The sequence below is a fragment of the Pempheris klunzingeri genome, chromosome 6 (assembly GCF_042242105.1).
Source record: "Pempheris klunzingeri isolate RE-2024b chromosome 6, fPemKlu1.hap1, whole genome shotgun sequence".
Classification (NCBI taxonomy): domain Eukaryota; kingdom Metazoa; phylum Chordata; class Actinopteri; order Acropomatiformes; family Pempheridae; genus Pempheris; species Pempheris klunzingeri.
Genome location: NC_092017.1, coordinates 26,459,994 through 26,479,388, shown reverse-complemented (window position 1 = coordinate 26,479,388; position 19,395 = coordinate 26,459,994). Strand labels below are relative to the sequence as shown.

Genomic DNA, 19,395 nt, shown 5'->3' with positions numbered 1-19,395 from the left:
ATCTATCTATCTATCTATCTATCTATCTATCTATCTATCTATCTATCTATCTATCTATCTATCTATCTATCTATCTAACTGTACTTAGAGAGAGAAGTTTCACTGGAGTCAAATTCCTTGTTTGCTTGTACAAATTTGGCCAGTGAAGGTGATTCTGATTCTGAAAACATGGTCTCAAATCTGAAGTATTTTTCCCCATGAAATAAAACATTCATCACTTATTGTTAGTGCAGAACTCAGAGATGTGGCTCGGCTCAGATTGTGCGCTTTGAGATTTGCTCTCAGGTGTGATTTCTTACGATCCCCCACAACTGTCGTCACATTTTGATACTGAAATATTGAATTTTCAAATATTGCCAAATCGGTTGCGCAGAAATGAGTGACGTCACCTTTTTCTAACCTCTTCCTGCCCACTTAAAACCAGGAAACGAAATCTTTCAGGTGAAACGGAGTCACTATACCTCGCACTTACTGTTTATTATCTAAATTGAGATTTATTGCGGCAGTATTTTGAGCCCCATTCAGAAGGGCTCCTTGTAGGGTATAACACCTCAGCAGATAGTGATAGCCAGGCGTGACCCACTGTTGGATCTGTTCCCCTCTGCCCCCTGGCCCTCAACCATCTTTGTCTGGCTGGTATGTGCCTATCCTCAGTCCCATGACCCGCTCCTGGTCTAAATATAAATATCCAAGCAGGGTGCTCCACTGTTAAGGTCACATTACGTCATCTCAAGCGGCATATTCTCAATCAAGCAGCACACTCAGAGCATGGGCTGTGGATCCTGCTGAAAGCTTCATGATGTCCAGGGGCAGACAAAGAAGTCGTCAGGGGTTGGTGGTTTGAAAACGATGGGACACATTAACAGGACTGACTGACTGACTTCCTGCAGAGAGGGCTCGACCGGCACTAGGTGATACCCGACCAGGCCAGCTTCAGAAACCTGACGAACCAAATCTAAAGTCGCGTGCTGAAGTTGGTGAGCCTTTCTGGAGACTATAAGCTGACATGGGTAATGGAATAAACAAGGTACGGCATCACATCTCTACACTTAAAGACTTAAAGAGTAAAACAGCCAAACTTTAATTACCTTGTTGGACAAACTCTCTGTCCTTCTTCTGACTGAACATCTAACTCTCCGTAGGTCCTGCCTGATCTTTATCTGGGAAATATCAAAGGTAAGATGTCCTGCCACTTGTGCTTTATTTATTTCTGTTGTTGCAAAGTATTTTTTTTATTAGTTGTGTAGATTATACAAAACACTACTTGAAATAGTTTGGTATATTTTAACCCTCCAAGTAACACAACCCTATTGCTCCATTACAATATTGACATATAAAAGTATAAAAGTATGATAAACAATTTCTAAACACATGAAGAACACAAATGAGGTAATAAAATATAATAAAATAAAAGACAGGGGTTTTTATCTCTACATTTAAAAATGTCTGAGCTGTGCATCTTTTCTACCTGATTCAGAACTGGTTGCCAAAAGGCGTAAAAAGTCGAGGGCGAGCCTCTTGTAGCTTGCTGCCTCTCGCGATCTGAGTAAAGAAGTGCTTTATTTCGTGATAATTTAGTAGAGTATGTTTCAGTTCCTCATACAGGGGGACATGTGGTGAGATGCTACACTGAGCTCAGTTTCTATAGAGTGGAGAGGTCACAGTGTGCAGCAGAATGATTGAAGTAGTCTATTCGATGTAATAAAAAAATATATATATATATTCCAGTGTGTGTTTCGCCTCTCTGTGAGTGTGCGTGGGGGTAAAAGTGTGTAACTCTCAGCAGCTGGAGGAGGACCGCTGGGAGTGTGTGAGGGTTGGCGTGGGTGGGGAGGCCCCCGTGGCGTGGGGGTGTCCCCGGTGCGAACTGTATTCCACATCTTTCCATAAAACATCACATGCAGCCATTACGTTGCTCTTTTTTAAAGAGATCTGTGCACACGTGACATAGTGACTTACACAGGGGGGGGGGGGGGGGGGTGATTCTTAAAACATGGCATGTTCAGGGATGTCAAATAGGAAATCTAACATGTTAACCACGGCTTTGATCACATTTTCTACACTTCCCTTATTCTACAACATCTCAAACTTTTAGTTTGTGCACAGCAGCAAACGTGAGCAACTATGAGGAAGAGTGAAACTCTTCTTTCAGTGTATAAGCGGAGCTGTCCCACAAAGGTAGAACAGTAGCTACTGAAGCAGAGAAGATGAAAAAGGAAGAAAAAAAACAAATTCAAAAATAAAAAAAATGTTATCCTAGAACGAGCTTAATGCCCGGACAGGCTACAGAAATGCAGCAGGCCCATCTACAGTATAAACACAATGTATAATGTCCAGAAAAGTAAACTATATTAGTAAAATATATTAAATGATGTTTCATAGATCTAAATGTGTGATTTTTGTTAGCTGGCTTCCTTCTTTCTGCACAAATCAAATATAGCAGCGTCACTCATCAGAGAGACAGCTCTGTCAATAGCTTTAATGTCACATCAGCAACGTGACACCCCATAAAAATATTTTTTACAAGGCCGACACACTTGGGGGCTCGTTTCATCGTGTGACCTTCAAGTCCCTGGCCGACGGTGGAAGTTACATAACCAGGTTGTGTTTTCTCTGCAAGTATATTAAGGATTCATAGGATGCCTGCTCATATATTCATCTGTCTTCCTATTTCATTGTAAGCAGTTGTTTTCTGTCTCTGCAGCTCATACAAACATGTGCTGCTGTGTGAAATTGGGGTTACTGTAATTGATTTTGGGCAACAGGAGGGTTCAGCACAGACTCTTGTACGGGTAGCATCAGCATCCTGCAAATTTGCAAAGCGTGAGAGAAAAGTGCTCAAGACACATCTGGCCCAGGTAGAGAACATTTGGCTTCCTTTTAAGGACCAAAATTTGATTAGAACAATTACTGTTTCTTGCTTTTGGCCCAAGCTGGACTGTTTTAGAAACACTGGTTTTCCGGTTTTTCTTTCAGTTCAAGCAAGAGCAACACTTTTAAGCCCCAAGGCCACATTTGCTTGGGAGACATTAGAGGAGGGGGGCTGTTGTTGGGTAGAAAATGCTTAATTTAGGTTGGATCTTAGATGGGGTGGTTTGTGATTGGGTGCAAGGAGTGTTTGAGATTTCTTGATCTTCTCTGTGGTCCGCAGATGCACGAGACAGGCAGCTGTTAGCAGAGCACAACATCACCCACATCCTGTCCATCCACGACACGGCTGCACCCTTCCTGGAGGTGAGCCGTCTTCTCTGCGTCTTGCACGACCCTCTTTGCCCCGATATTACCCCGATCATACAGTAAACAGCTTCCCCTGAACTCACCACTGCTGTTTTTCCCCTTCAGCGTCCCTGCTGCTTAGTACTGGCTGTGAAAATGTTAAATATTGGCAGCAGACATAAGGGGGGGGGGGGGGGACTGACTTATCTTAATTAGGGCTGACACTAACACACACTTTCATTATCCATTAATCAGTTCATTAACTTTCCAATTAACTGAGTACTTGTTGTGCCAAAACATTAGAGAGAAATAATCACAAAAGCAGCACATTTTCAGCATCTTATGCTTGAAATTGTTAATTTTTCTACAGGTTGGCTAACTGATTAATCAGCTCATCATTTCAGCCCCTCACTTCACCCTCCGAGGTATCATCTCCAACAACCTATTAATCACACGAGGTAACACAGGGTGTGAGAAAATGTCCTTTACACAAAAGGGTTTTAATCAAAGGCTGCTTGAAATAGACCACTTCAATTGGTGTGAAAGTCAGATGTTCGTATTTTCAATTTTGCACAGAAAGTCCTCTCAGTCAAGACGCCAGGTTTTACCCAAGAAGCAGCTTTCTGATCGACTGTGACATTTCAATATTGTGTGGGATCCTAGAGAATCTCTGAAAAAGTGCGTGTTATTTTCGGACATGAGATGCAGCTGCGATAGAGATCCAAGCCATAAAATACTGGAAGATACTTTTCACACAAAGTCCATTAAGTTTTGAAAGTGGAACCTCTTTAAAAAAATTTAAAATAAAACAGGTTTCTGGCTTTTCATGGCTGCATTTAGACCTGACGGTTTGTGTATGACAGAGCGGGAAAGTCATTTTTCTGTGTGTATGTGAGGGTGTGAGCGTGGGAAGGAACCTGGAGGATGAAACCCGGAATTTGACTCTTTTTGATTTCCATTCGGCAACAGATGGCAGATTGCACCTTATGCACACCTGCAAAATCTGTTTAACTCAAGTTTTATTGTAGGTGAGATAAATAACTAATTATCCTTTAGAGTTTGAATTCTATCTGAGCGAAATTGTCCTCTCTCCGTCTACGTCTCGGAGTCCGTTTAGACTTTGTTTTTGAAAACCTTGTCCGCTTTCACAACTTTCATCTTTTCTTGTTGAAAGCGAGCATGAAAAGTGCTCAGAGATTTCCGAACACTTTCTCCATCCATTCTAGTGTTTCATTGAACGCTGAAGAGAAACAGCAACTTGTATTAGAGTATCACTACCCAAACTGGTCAACCACCAAAACTTTTTAAAAAGGTTTTGGGCCTGAAATCATGTCTGACTCCCTGAACTGTGCTGCCCTTCAGTCAGCTGCTCATGAATCCCTGCTGCTGTGCACATATTTGATGGGTGACGCAGCTTTTTGACTGCTGTGGCGAAATGATGACTCAGGTCTGTTTTACCAGCGTAGCCCGAATGGCCAGATGGGATGGTTTATTTGCATACCTAACAGTCAAAATGTTGACTGATTGATTTCTTGGAAGACAGCACGATGGTTCCTGAGAGAGGAAGGCAGAATTTGCAACCACCAAGTCTCAAAGGTCGGATGTGCCATTACTGTACAGTATGTGGGCTCTAATTAACATACTGCAAAATAAACGGTCAGCTTTATGGACCAAGCCCTGAGTCTTAAAATGCAAGTAAAGGAAGTTCATCTCTGTGCTTATCCACACTTTGCATGCAGACTGTTTGGGAGTGTATTCAGTTTTTAGTCTGGATTTGAATTTACAAATCACTGCGTCATGGTTTTAAGAGCGATGGTGCAAAGATATAAAGACTTCTCAACACCTGCTTGAGTGACGTGACATTTTCTGTCAATAAATACAACTTCAGCGACATGTGTGTGTACATGTATGTGCATGTCTATTATTGTTTAAGTGTGTGTGCATGAGTACTTGTGTGTGTTCTTGCTGTGTGCTTGCTAACCTGTCTGGAGCATTTCCAGAGCTCACTGTGTGTCCCAGAGGGCTCAGGGGTTTTTGCAGCGGTGCAGTCATAACGGGACAAGGTAGTTTCTGTCCACTGTATGTACCATCAGCTGCCAGGTGCACAGTAAAAGAAAGAACACACACACACACGCACACAGATGCACAAGCACGCATCGTTATGCCATAACCTACCACACGAGCGGGGTCAGATGGGCAAGGTTTCAGGGGCCGTCCCATACACTGAAAAACAGGAAGTGTGTTAGACCAAGTGTTCAAACAGATGACCTGACAGGATGAAAGCCCTCGTCACACTCTGCTAACTGTAAATTAATCAATTCAACAGGTTGATTTGCAGAAAATACACTCTATTGTGTTGTTTGAGGCTAAACTAATACCTCTTTGCCCTCTAGGACATGACGTACCTGTGTATATCTGCTGCTGACCACTCTAAGCAAAACCTGTGAGTACTTACATGATATGTACAGTTCTACAGTGTTTATATAAGAGGGCTGAAGGTTTGTCAATATCATATCTGATGTATCTATAATCTTCTAATCTGTGACAGTCAGACAAGACAAAATGGCAAAAATCCCCAAAGATTCTGATTTACATTTTTACAGTTTATCAAAATAGTGTCTCTATAAAAATAAGCTTCTAATATCTTATGAACATATTCTGTTTTACAGAATATTCTCATGCAGAACATCTCTTTGAACATAATCATACAAACAGTATGTACCATAACTGATTGAATAATGTAAACCTAAAGCTTATACCAAGTTTATCAATAAATCATAGAATTATGAATGTAGTCTGGTTGTAGGGCAGGTGCAGCAGTCACTACTTCAGGTACTAAACCTTTATTAAGCTGAGATATTAAATCTGTAATATCAAGATGTTTGAGTCCATGTTAACTCAGTGTACTTAATGTGATACTGTTACCAGGATTCAGTACTTCAGAGACAGCATCATGTTTATCCACGAGTCCCGGCTGAAAGGAGAGGGCTGCCTCGTCCACTGGTGAGTAAAGAAAAGAAAGAAACCGAAAAGTGAAAATACTGCCGGTTAAATGTTAAATGAAGACTTCGACATGGAGAATTAACCCTTTCATGCATGGATCATGATAACCTCAGTCAGGATAAAGTGTTTTTATCCATCTTTAGGCATGAAAAACAAGATTTGAACTTTTATTTTATAAAGATATATTTACATGTCCAGTAGTTGAAATACAGTTACTGATGCATGATGTACAATTCAGTTCATCATAATTTTCCTCCCAATATAAAATCAATACAATATATTCAATACAATACTCACCATATTTTTCTTACCTGCCAGGGTCTCTTTTTATTATTTTTTACACTTGCAGTGGCTTCACACTGGGTAGCAGTCAGTGAATGAGATGATGCAATAGCATCCACTGTAGTGGCTGATGAGCAACTATGCCATTAAAACTCATTTACACTGTCGCCCATAAAGTTGGAATAAAATGTTTTTCACCTCTTCTCATGAAATGATTGTGACAATATGATTTATTCTTGATAAATAAAGTTTATATATCTTCTCAACTTTATTGATCAAACTCTTCCAAACATATCACAGTGAAACTTAAACCACAATGAACCTTTGCAAACTGTGTATTCAGGCTTTAACTAAATTTGGGGTATTGAACAATTATTCCAACAGTGTGTATAAAAGAAAACAGCTTTTGAATAGCTGTGGTGACCTCTATGCATGAAAGGGTTAAACAGGACTTGGGTTAAATTGATTTTCATTCTTATTTCTTATTGACTTGCTCTAACACTTTTAACACATTTAAATATATACTGTACTCTCCATTCTTTTTGTTTAATTCACCAATCTAAGTCCCGATGTGCGTCACATCAGGCTAAATGGTACGAAACTGGTTCCATTTGCATATCAGGATGCTGAAAGGAAAAAGCATCAATATTCAGTTATGTTGATTTTTGTTTGTAGTGATGAGTATTTGCCTCGAGGTGATTACTGACTGGAAGTCCGCATCTTTTATTAACTCAATTCTCATTTTCAACCACAACTGTCGCCAGACAGGACACGTCTGACAAACATGTTGGTTGAAGCTTTCTTTGTACATTTCATCACCTTTCATCTGTTCTCATATCAAAGATGCAATATCAAGCATTTAACCACAACTTTAGGAAAAAAGGGGTTTCACTTCTTTGTACACTAAAGAAGAGACTTTGTGATGATGGCTATAACTATAACACCGTGCTGTTGTGCTCTGTGCCGTCAGTGTTGCAGGAGTGTCCCGCAGTGTGACTCTGGTGGTGGCTTACATCATGACAGTGACGGGCCGCGGCTGGGTGGAGGCTCTGGCCGCAGTGAGGGCGGCTCGGCCGTGTGCGGGGCCGAACCTGGGCTTCCTTCGGCAACTGGAGGAGTTTGAAAACACAGAACTGGCTGAAGTGAGTGACTGACTCAACTCATAAGAGCCCACGGTGGCACAGCTGTCACAGACCTATTAAATATTCTGGAAATGTCCCTTTACAGCTTTAACATTGAATTTAAGTCAAAAAGTCCCAAAGTGACAGCTACTAAACTTCCCGGTGCAGTCATGTGACCCAGTGACCATTTCCAAAGTGTCTGTCTGCCTGATTAAAACCTGTGACACAACTAGCTGATTCTAAATAGCTTGTTTTTGTTATTAAAAGGTGAGTTTAACAATTCTAATAATGTCCTAGATTACAATTTACCTCACCAAAGTTGATGTGAAACAGCTTTAATGTACTGCTGTGACATATATTTAACATTTCAGATCTTGGACAGTAGAGGTAGCATCTCAAAGATAAGTTCACTTAGTCTGTTTTATATCCCCCATAATTTTACTTAAAGAAGAAAAGGGTTCTTATGGGTTAAAGTTAGGATCATTAAGATTTCATGGTTTATGTTCTTTTTTTTAGAAATAACCATTCAAAGCATAAATACCTCTCTGTTTATACGTTTTTACTGGGATTCAAATTGTGTATCTATGCACAAGAAAATGATTCAAACATCGAGTGGACTTGAGTTCAGTATTACTGCGACAGTTTTTAGTCTTAAAACAACATGACAACAACGGTTTAAGTTTTGAGTTTTTCCTTAAATTTAACTTAAACCAGGTTGAAAAGTTGTGATTCATTTTTGTTTTTTTTAAAGTTTCAAGCCTGTTTTTGGGGGGGCGTTTGTTTCCTCTTTAGTAGACAGTTAACAGAACCGTAGACTTTTCGGTGACTGTATCCAGAGTTTGTGCGCTGTAACACCTGTAGCCACGCCCACTACAGTGATGTCATCGTGTACGGAGACACCTCGCAGTACACTTCTACATCACTGCAGCAGGTGAGAAGCTCTTTAAGGAGTGACTGCTTCCCCATTTGGACCATAAATGCGTAATTTTGAAGGCGACACTGGCACAAATATAACTCACAGGCCATCACTTTAAGAGCATTGGTACCAAAACCAAAGTGAAAACTTAAAGTGACGCCGATAAGAACAGAATTCTGCATTTGGTACCTTTTCCTCGTGCTTGATGAAATACTTTATCATGTTACTTGTGTTTTCGTTTCTTCCTGACATAATCCTTCCCCGTTTTACGCCACACATTAAGCTACAGGCGTGTGAGTGTAGTCATGTTTTTTGAAAGGCATATCTTCACATACACCGACCCACTTTCACCACCACAGACTGTGTGGGTTGCAGCACAGTCTCATTAAACTGAGAACCCTTGCAGTGATAATCTGTCAGAAAAAACACACAAATGGTTTTTTTTTTCTAGAACTGTGTACAAAAAAGGATCGAACGCAGGTATCACCGTACTACTATTTGGTGCTGGGTTATCCCAGCAAGTACCGATACCAAGCTTATATGATTGTTAGTGACAATTTGGACTTTGGAGGGTCCAAACCACACCACACCATAACACACACTTGCATTCATCAGTAGAAATCAGTGATGTCATCAAGAAAACTTCGACTGAAATCCATCTTTAACAGCCCTCTGCCTTCTCCTCAGCTGGAAACACCCTGCATCTCTTCTCTCTCAGCTCATGTGACTCACTTTTGCACTCCCTCTCTACTCTCACCCCCCTTCAGTATCGAGCTTGGTGGAAGGACAGATACGGGAAGAGCTCGTTCAGTGACGGTGCGGAGGTGGAAACCCTTTTAGACCAGAAATCTAAGAGCAGCGGTGGTGGTGGCGGCGGTGGTGGCAGCAGTGCCATGGTGACCAGCATGGCTCCCTCTCTGGGCACAAGTGGCACCTGTCAGTCTCGTCTTTCCTGAAGTCAAGCAGCGGAGGACAATCAGACCCACTCTGAAGATCACATCCGTCCTGCAGAGAAAAACCACAGCAGGAACTATTTTGTAATGCTGAATCCTCGTGCTTGATGAATAGCTAAATAATCATGTGAGCGAGGGGTTTTTTATGTCATTATCTCAGCCCCATCGTCATGTCATGTCCTTGCCTCTAACTGTCAAAACAACATGCAAGGGCAGTCAAGCGTAACACCAGGGAAATATGTACATACAGTCCACAGTGTGAACATGCATTTAGCAGTGTACACTCCCCTGGTTGGTTATGTTATGCTGTGTCTCCTACTTGAAGTATGAGTATTACTTTCTATAGACAGCAGCTGAAGAATACTGTACCTTCCAGTAAAACAGTATGATAAGTAGCATTCTTTATTTATAGCTTTGATTAATGTTTATTTTTGTTTGTACGGTAAGAAAAAAAAAAAGAGACTCACTATTTTGAGAGGGATTAACAGTAAAAGCCAGTATCTATTTATTATTATATAAAAACACGCTTGACTATTGTCGCTTACACGTAAATTTGCATTTTATTTAATCCAATAACCATTAAAAATAGATCTAATTCATCAAGTTAATACTTCTTAGAGCAGTAGCTCCCACACAGGATTGGAGAAGCAGAATAAACATGATTCTTGTGAATTACTAAATAATTTTAGGCATTTCAAACCTTCTGAAAAATATTTAAATACATGCATATTCAAACGACTTTTTGGCCGAACTTTTATATATATATATATATATATATATATATATACATATATATAAAAAAGTATATATCCTGATGTAAGCAGAATTTCAGTGTTACTGTGGGTTTCACTGCTTTATACACTGCTGGGTAATTTAATCTATAGTGATCCAGTAGATTTTATAGGATGATCATTGAGTAATTATTGCTGTAAAATAAATGCAGTGCAGTAAAAAAGTATAGGATTCAACATTTCTCCTTTAAATTCACTGAAGATAACACAACATAAGTGACTCTGTTGAATTTATTCCTGTTCACTTTCCTCTGTGAGTGTTACCACATCAAATCTGCATTAAAGGCGCCTCATAAATAAAGTTATTATTAGGAGCAAATGTACCGAGAGTTAGATCCCAGCACCTCGACTGGTGACAGAGGTTATTTTAGGGGGTCACAAGCCAAAAGGGAAGCAGTGGGATGGAAACTAAGTACATTTACTCAAATACTTGGGTAGTTTCAGAACTTTTTCACTTCAGTTAAAGTAACTAATTACTTTGCAGGTCAACATTTTATATATAAAAAAAACATCCTGATTTTATTAAACAGGCTTAAATGTAACTTCCAAATGTATTGAGTAGCTCCATCTGGACAGGATAATGTAGAGAGAATCTAAATAATGTATAATAAATCTAAATATAAATGAAAACTCTCAGTAAAAGTAAAAGATCTGGAAGCTTCTGTCACTGACAAAAAAAAAAAAGGGTTTTTAGTTACTGATTTGGAGCATTAGAGGTTTGTGTATACACACATACATGTTGTATATTGCTTTTAAACATCATGTTGTTGCTTCTGCTGAATGAACAGGATGATCTGTGGGCTCCCTGTTTCTCTGTATGTGACACCGTTTATAATAATCTTATCTGGCAGGCTGTTCTCCTCTGATGGTCTGTGGTATCATCACACTTGTTCTGTATAATCTTCCAGTGGAGATGTTGTTTCTTTGTGCATCACTTCTACTGCAGGACCACTCTGTAGTTACTTTTCGTAAAGCTTTTATCATTTCAAAGAATTGTTTTCGTCTCCGTCCCATGATTTTCCACGTGTGCGGGTGTGTGACACTTCAGACTGACGCCGGCAGGGTTTCCCCCGGTGTCTTACTGGAGATCAGCCGCTGTGTGCGCACTGATAAGCTTCACAGGAGGGAGACAGAGAGACAAGAAAGGGGAGGGAGGGAGGCGGGCACAGCGGCCGGCAGCAGGTGCGTCCTCCTCAGCATCCCCTGCTCTGTCTCCGCCCCCCCGTGGCTCGCCATAGGCTGCAGGATTTAAGCGCGCCCGCCGCAATGATGAGGGCTTTCTGAGACTGATTGATTTCAAAACTTGACGGGTTTCGAGTTTCGCAGGTAAGAGCAGATCGGTGCATATTGAAGCCAAGTTCCCCTGCGTGGGAGACCGGAGAGGGTTTAACTTTTAGTGGGTTATACTTGGATAGACTTATTCTCCTGCTTTACTTACTTTCACAACCCAGACGCGCACTTTGCGCTCTGCGCCGCAGGGACCTGACAGTGGATGTGTTGCATGTTGCGTGTGTTTGGGCAGAGATGAACCAGGACGTGGATTACAGCGGCTCCGGGAGCAGCGGGAACGGAAAGCTGCGCCAGTGGCTGATCGAGCAGGTGGACTGCGGCAAATATCCCGGTCTGGTGTGGGAAAACGATGAAAAGAGCATCTTCAGGATACCGTGGAAACACGCCGGGAAACAGGACTACAACCGGGATGAGGATGCCGCGCTTTTCAAGGTAAAACTCATCCAGACTGTTAAAGAGCAAGTGAACTCTGAGAAAAAAGACTTTTGGTAGTTGCTGTGTTTATTTTCAGTAGACCTGTGATGCTTTTAAGAAAGTACAACCCGTGAGAAGATTAATAACTAAGCTGTATTTCACCTTTAATAGGTTTTAGATTATGAAAAGCATCGTCTTAATGTGTGAAATGTTTAACAGAAACAGGGCTGCAGACTATAATTAGTGGATTCATGTTCGGTGCCAGAAAATATTTTTAAAAAAAAGGTTCCCAGAGTTAAAGATAATTCCTTAAATGCACGTTTTATCAAAAAAAAAAAAAAATCATTCTAAACCCACAGAAAATCAGTTTAATGTTATAATATCGAGAAATCTTCTCATTTGAGATCCTGAAAACTGTTGAACAGATTAATTCTCTGTCGATATGAACCATGAAGTGATCTAATTGTTGTAGAAATAAACGTGGCTCCTCTCTGGAGGATGTCTGGCTGTATGCATGCTGCACGCTGGATGGAGCTCAGTTTGGAGCGCTCTCAGGTTAAGCTCTAGTTTTAACCTGTGCGCAGGCCTGGGCGCTGTTTAAAGGAAAGTTCCGGGAGGGGATCGACAAGCCGGACCCCCCGACCTGGAAGACTCGCCTCCGCTGCGCCCTCAACAAGAGCAATGACTTTGAGGAACTGGTGGAGAGAAGCCAGCTGGACATCTCAGACCCGTACAAAGTCTACCGCATCATCCCGGAGGGCGCCAAGAAGAGTCAGTCCCCCCCTGAAACACTTCACCTGTCACACATTATGCATTTTAAACTGCTGGTTTTTAGGCACAGCATGATTTAAATGACAAGAGAGCAGCCTAGGAGTCGTTATTAGTTATTATTAGTTGCTATTATGAACTCATTTTATTGGACAAAGTTGTAAATTCTCTGACTCTCTGTAACTTCAGTGGCTGATAAAGACCTCTGACTCTTCTGTGCAGTAAAAACCAGCAGTGAATTCACGCTGCCAGATGTCAGCAGGTGTTTTCTGTGTGTGTTTGGAGCTCATGGCGTCAGTTTTTTGGTTTTTCTGTCTTGCATCTATAGGACCCCGACAGGAGGACAGCCCTCTGAGTCCAATGAGCTATTCGGTGCACCCCTCCTATCCTGCCCTGCAGACTCAGGTGATTTTCATACACATGAAAATGAGTGTGTGTGTGTGTGTGTGTGTGTGTGTGTGTGTGGGTGTGTGGGTGTGTGTGTGTGGGTGGGGGTCGGTTTAAGAGGCAGTGTGAGAGAGCGAGAGGGAGGTTGGAAGTGCAACAGAAACAGAGGATGAGAGAGCAAACCGTGCACACATGACTGACCTCCATTACACAGGATGCTGAGTGCTGATCACAGGTTTATGAGTAGCATCCCAGAGGGCTGCAGACGCCGACTTTCGGTGCTTCTGGAAATGCTGAAACTGCAGGACAATCATCACACAGGAGGAGGAACATGTCCTATTCATCTACGACATCCAATTTATAAGGATGTGATGTTTTTGGTAGTTTTTAAATTTGCTCAACAGCATGTTATGTATGTTTGTGTCAGGATTTTAGAAATACTTAATACCAACATTTTTTGATTAGTTTCCATAAATTACTTTTAGTGCTTTTCATCAAAGCCCTACTTCTGGATGACAAATAATAAATTCCTTAATATTAAAAAACTCTCACTGCACTAACACAGACGAATCACCAACATAATAAACGTAATTAGCATTTAAAGTTTAGAAAAAAGGATTTTCCCTGACAGCACCAACGCTCTCCAGCACAGTGCGCTCAGGTTTTGTTAACTCAGCTTGTGGTTTGTGTGTCTGTCTGCAGATGTCGCAGTACATGCCCACGCCAGAGTGTGGCTGGAGAGATTACGGTCAGGAGCAGGCCTCCCTGCCCGAGCTGTCCTTCGCTCAGTGTCCCTGTCCCCCCCGCAGCCTGCCGTGGCAGGGCCCGTCCATGGAGAACGGTACGCTGTTACTCACGGACGAGCATCAGCATCCTTGGCGGCTTTAAATACTGCATGCATGCATGTCTGTCTGTCTGTCTGTGCTTGTGTTGAGCTCTCGTCTGTTCCTCTGTGTGTGCAGGATACCAGCTCAGAGCCTCCATCTACTCGTACGGCCCGGCAGACAGCCAGGCGTCGCCTTTCACAATGGACACCAGCATCAGGTCGGCCGATGCGCTCTCAGGTAAACACACACTTTCATTTCACTTTTTTTTTTCTATGAAATCAGAGAGGGATGGGGGGGGGGTTGGTCTGTTGGTCCAGCTGAGGTCCTCAACTGAGATTAGATGGTTTTTATTTTGATGTGATTTCACTGTTTGTGAATACATCATGTATAAAAAACATCATAATATGCAACATGTAAGTTCGTATGTGCAAGACGGCACCTCATTCACAGTCACACACCAAGACACTTCCTGTTTCTGTTCAGTGCTTTAGTCAATGTACAGAAGGTTTGGACAACACTAAACAAGCTTGAAGCTTATAAAGATACACTGATTAGCCTAATGAGGGCGCTATAATTAAAGTAAAGAAAATCAGTTGTGAATATTTTGGATTCTTACATTTACTGTTTGGATCAACCCCACAGGCTACTTGCTGTACGCTACCTGTCCAGCAGCAAAGGTCATGTGACGTCTGTGCATGTAGATTTGATTACTTTCTGCCCCCTAGTGGCCAGAAATTAATTGACGCAGCTTTAATGAAACTTGGAGGGAAGGCGGCGTGTTTTGGCATTAAAGAAATACAAAAAGGCTCCAGCTTAAAGTATCGTCTGAATGTTTTGGTGATGCATCAGACATGGCATGAAATTGGAAGAAAGGACATGGTGTAAAAAAATAAAAAATATAATTTAAAGTCTGGAACAAATCTAGCTGCAGACCCAAAGAGTCTAAATCATTCGGTTCACCTGTTTGCTGCTAGAACTAAACCTCGATGCTGCATCATATTGGTCAGTAAAATAAAAAAGGTCTCCCACTTCCAGTTTCCAACATTATCACCCAAAAAATAGCTTAAGAAATAAGCGAAGCCCCAATAACTAACATGCCCACGTGCGATCACCGAGCTACAGATATGAACATGCTACAGTACAGAAGTACAGAAGTGAAAGAGTTGAGAAGATGAAAGCATCAAAACATGACATGTACCTCTGTCCTGTTCTCTCCCGCTCAGACATCCGCCTGCATGTGTCTGTGTATTTCCGGGACGGTCTGGTGACGGAGGCGACGATCTCCAGTCCGGACGGGTGCCACATCACTCCTTGCTCCCCGGGGGAGAAGCACTACCTGCAGCCTGGAGGCCCTGAGGTGGTCCCCCTGCCTGTGGACACTCTGTCAGTCCAGAGGAGGTCAGAAGAGTGTCCCCCAAGTCCCCCGTCCACCATGGAGAGGGGGGTGTTACTGTGGATGGGCCAGGATGGTCTCTACGCTCGCAGGCTGTGTCAGAGCAGAGTGTACTGGCAGAGAGGACCGCCCCAGTACGGAGGCAAGCCCAGCAAACTGGACAGAGACGTCCCCTGTAGACTGCTGCACACACAGGAGTACCTTTCAGGTGAGGAGGCAGGAAACAGCTGCGACTAACGATTCACAGTCATCCGAACATGTGTTGGTGACGTCTTCAATTCAGAAATATCCCATTTCTAACGATACTAAACACGTTTCCCGACAAAAGCACTCCTCTGCGGTGCTGCTTTATTACCAAGTGAGCATGTTTCACTGGAGAGGAGCTGCGTTATCTGTTTAAATTCTGCTGCAGTTTCATTGAAGCTCTTACGAAAGTCTTTTTGTTTCCTGCCAATCAAGCAGACCGGTGTAACGTCTGAAATGTGTCTAAACAAGTTAAGATATGATGCCTGAGTTTCAGTATTGACACTAATAATATCAGATCAGAGAATAAGTAAACAAATCTGTGAATATGACCCAACTTTCAGACTCTTCAGAAACATTTCATGTTTCACAATAAAACCCGTTTTCCAAGCTGCATCTGCTGGTAACGATTTGCTCTTTCAGTACAACACAGAAGGATTTCTGCCTCCTGTCTTCGTTAGGAAAAAGGAAACAACAGTAAAAATGTTTTCACAGTGCAGCATACATGAAAATGTTATTCATCCAGGTGGTTGGAGGGGTCTGTGGGGATTCTGGAAACCTTCAGAAAAGCAGAAAGTATCGTTAAATGACTGTCAGGAAAAGTGAATTTGAGTGTGTGTCTGGACCGTCTTTGAGAAAAACTCCAGCTCGGTTACTGTAAGTCACTTTATACAAATGCCATCGAAGAACAAAACTCGAGAGACAAAAACCCTCCAAACCCTTGACAGACGTGGCCAAAAGACTTTAAAATAGTATTTCATGCTAAGACTGTGGTCACATGACTTCTTCACAGCCACATCATCCCCACCCACATGCTAAGACAGCCCCAGCTGTGTAAGACACTGACAGCTAATTGTATTTGCATACGTGGTGTGACCAGGACTTTCCATTTGAATCTCCCCAAAGGTCATGCCACTTCAAGAGAAATTCTACTGAATTCATTTTACTGCTTCAGGTGTATTGTTGATATTGGTGATAACAGTCCATCTCCTTCCTCACTATCAGAGATTCAGAGTTATGGGCTCCACGGCCGGCTGCCGCCCCCTTTCCAGGTCCTACTGAGCTTTGGAGACGAATTTCTGGACCTGCAGAGACAAAGACAGACCCTCACAGTCCAGGTGACTCTCCTTACTGTTATACCAGTATGTCCTTCCTCAGTACGGCCTGCTGGTGCTTCCGTTCACACTCAATGACACCCAGTATTTATTTTACTGGGTGAAAAGTTTGTGTCTGCAAGAACATCTCCATAGTCGTAATGTTTCCTGTGTTTCATAACTTTAAAATCAGTTTCTGAAAGAATCTTGGTCCAGATCAGGCTTATTTAAGTCAGCCCTTTTGAAGTAATCAGATCTGCTGTTTAGGTTCAGATGATGTTTCGGCTGATCTCTGCTTGAGATGTGGGTGATGTTGTTCGAACCAGTCAGCAGCGAGTCGTATATTTGTTCCACTGTTGGTTTGCCCGAACAAGTCGCTCATCATCTTAATCAAAGAAATATCCAGATGAGAGGTTAAACACTTGAGTCATCAATTAGTCGATCGACAGGGAAACATTCCCTTGTTTCTTTGTCTCATGTGATATTAAACTGAATATATTTAGGTGTTGGTCGGGGAAAACAAGTCATGTAACGCCATCACCTTGGGATTTTGGAAATTTTTCACTATTTTACAACATTTTATAGCCTAAAACCTTGGAAATTCAATTTAATAATTCCTAAAGAAGTTAATCCTGTATGTTGACTTAGAACAGTCGACCAACAAACACACTTTTCTAGGATCCTGCTTACAAAGTTCAGATTGGTTCAGAGAAACAGCCGTCAGACCCGTATAAACTACTATTATTAGTACTATTAGCTATTATTCAGGTGATTATCCTTAAGTTTTGTTTTGTCTCCGAAAGACGGCCTCAGAAACAAACAAAAAAATAACAATCTTTAGCTTCTTTCTGGAGCTTTCAAGCATATCTCAGGGTCCTCCCCAGTGGTGGGTTTGTTCATCTGCAATAACAGGCATCTGTTATCATGTGACCAGAGTTGTGTTGGTCAATGACAAGTGAGCAGCTCAGTCCAACAGGGAGAACACAAGTTACAGTTGAAAGCTGTGGAAAAACCTAGTAGATTGACCTTTAGGTCTGAAACTGGAATTTCTGCTAAATGAATGAGATCAAATCAACTCTTACAGACAGATTTTTACACTTTTGGATTCTATTTTTCACTATCAAACATTAGTTTTAATATTCCGACACTGATCTGAGCTGCAGTGGAAGATGGCGGCAGTTTTCACTGACCTGTCCGACCTTCCTGTGTTTCAGGTGGAGCCGCTGTTTGCCAGGCAGCTCCTGTACTACGCCCAGCAGATGGGCAGCCACTACTACCGCGGCTACGAGCACCCGGGAGTCACAGACCACATAAACCCCTCTGAGGACTACCAGAGAGACATCACACATCACCACAGCAGCAGCCTGCAGGAGTGATCTCAGTAGGTTCAAATGACTGTTGAAAACTTCAGGAAGCAGCAAAGACCTTTCACACAGGAGACCGGGAGACTCTGAGACGGGAGGACAGACGTGGACAGTATTATACAGAGAATGATGGACATTTGCCGACAGCTACTGTTTGCCCTCTTGGGTTCTGTGTGTGTTTGTCGCTATAAGTGGCTGAAACTTGTTGCAGTATTGTGTTTTTCTCCTTACTGTATTTTTTTGGGGCATCATGAATATTTTCCTATGCAAAGAAAACTGACAGCTTAGGTGATTGTACTGTAGACAACTGTGGTAAACTTTAGTGCCTTAATACTTGAGCATTGTTAGAAATACGCTTATTGATGAGAGGATCGATACCAATCTCGTGCCTGTACAGTAAACCTGGAGCCAGCTGGCTGCCACCTTAGCTTAGCACAAAGACTGGAAACAGGGGGAAAGAGCTAGCCTGCCTGCACCCAAGGGTAATAAAATCCACTCATCAGCACCTCTGAAGCTCACAATTAAACATGTTATATTTCATTTGCTTGATCTGTAGAGTGTAAAGACAACAATTCTTTATTTTAGGGGAGAAATCCTGCTGCCTGGCAACTGTTCTGGGCAGAAATATTGGTAATAGTCTGCCACATAGAGAGAATGATCATTTTTAGTGTGTTATACTGGAGCTTTAAAAGGTGCCTGAAGGTGGAATGAGCCATACTAGCTGTTAGCTTAGCAGCCTTTAGGCTAAGCTAAGCTGCAGTATGGACTTTTCCTATTTAACTCTTCTGAATAATTTCCTCTTTGCTAGGAGACACTATCACCACCCTTTAATAAATTATGAAAATTCTGAATGAAGTCTTGTGCTCGGCCGTATTTGTGTGAGAAACTCAGGGAGCTGATTTTAGATAAGCTTTTTCAACTCAGTTTTGTATCAAATATTTCAGCTACCTGATACGTTTTTAAATGTAAGTGTCATACGTGAACTTGGAGGAAGAGTTGGAGTGAATGTTTTGAGTTTGTTTTTGCCTTAAAAGAGCAAATTTCTGTTCTTAAAAAAACAATAAAAGGCTGAAGTGTAAAGAGTGAGACCTCTGTTCATAACTGTGTGAGCCCTTCGGGTAGCGTCAACACACAGGAAGTGTGGTTCAGATACAGGATGAGGCTGGTTAATCAAACACTTCATTATCACAAACAATGTGATGACATCAAGAGGGGAGGAGAGAGAGGAAGAGGTCGGCCGCGTTTTCCGCGCAGCGCTGGAGAGAAAACCTTCCTGACTTCTGCTCACAGATTAAAGTCTGTTTCCACTTCCATGGAAAACAATCACAAAAAC

General features: G+C 42.0%; 2 protein-coding genes across 2 annotated transcripts; both read left to right on the top strand.

The window, feature by feature from the left end:
- The first annotated feature begins 893 nt into the window (after positions 1-893).
- Positions 894-10,342, top strand: LOC139203013 (dual specificity protein phosphatase 22-B-like). The gene is made up of 7 exons (XM_070832644.1): positions 894-1,027; positions 1,143-1,176; positions 3,152-3,234; positions 5,610-5,659; positions 6,145-6,219; positions 7,472-7,643; positions 9,306-10,342. Exons 1-7 carry the CDS (start codon positions 1,007-1,009, stop codon positions 9,492-9,494), a joined length of 624 nt encoding a protein of 207 aa, XP_070688745.1. The 5' UTR covers positions 894-1,006; the 3' UTR covers positions 9,495-10,342.
- A 1,458-nt stretch (positions 10,343-11,800) lies between these two features.
- LOC139202464 (interferon regulatory factor 4-like) lies at positions 11,801-19,129 on the top strand. The gene is made up of 8 exons (XM_070831954.1): positions 11,801-12,004; positions 12,571-12,757; positions 13,083-13,159; positions 13,844-13,982; positions 14,104-14,205; positions 15,192-15,569; positions 16,610-16,722; positions 17,913-19,129. The coding sequence occupies exons 1-8, from the start codon at positions 11,807-11,809 to the stop codon at positions 18,072-18,074; spliced, it is 1,356 nt and encodes a 451-aa protein (XP_070688055.1). The 5' UTR covers positions 11,801-11,806; the 3' UTR covers positions 18,075-19,129.
- Positions 19,130-19,395: the final 266 nt, after the last annotated feature.

Excerpts from the sequence above, each read along its gene's own strand:
- LOC139203013 (XM_070832644.1), top strand. The coding sequence starts at position 1,007 with ATGGGTAATGGAATAAACAAG. Across the intron at positions 5,660-6,144 it reads GACCACTCTAAGCAAAACCT|GATTCAGTACTTCAGAGACA; the intron begins GTGAGTACTTAC and ends TACTGTTACCAG. Across the intron at positions 7,644-9,305 it reads AAAACACAGAACTGGCTGAA|TATCGAGCTTGGTGGAAGGA; the intron begins GTGAGTGACTGA and ends ACCCCCCTTCAG.
- LOC139202464 (XM_070831954.1), top strand. The coding sequence starts at position 11,807 with ATGAACCAGGACGTGGATTACAGCGGCTCCGGGAGCAGCGGGAACGGA. Across the intron at positions 14,206-15,191 it reads GTCGGCCGATGCGCTCTCAG|ACATCCGCCTGCATGTGTCT; the intron begins GTAAACACACAC and ends TCTCCCGCTCAG. Across the intron at positions 16,723-17,912 it reads GACAGACCCTCACAGTCCAG|GTGGAGCCGCTGTTTGCCAG; the intron begins GTGACTCTCCTT and ends CCTGTGTTTCAG.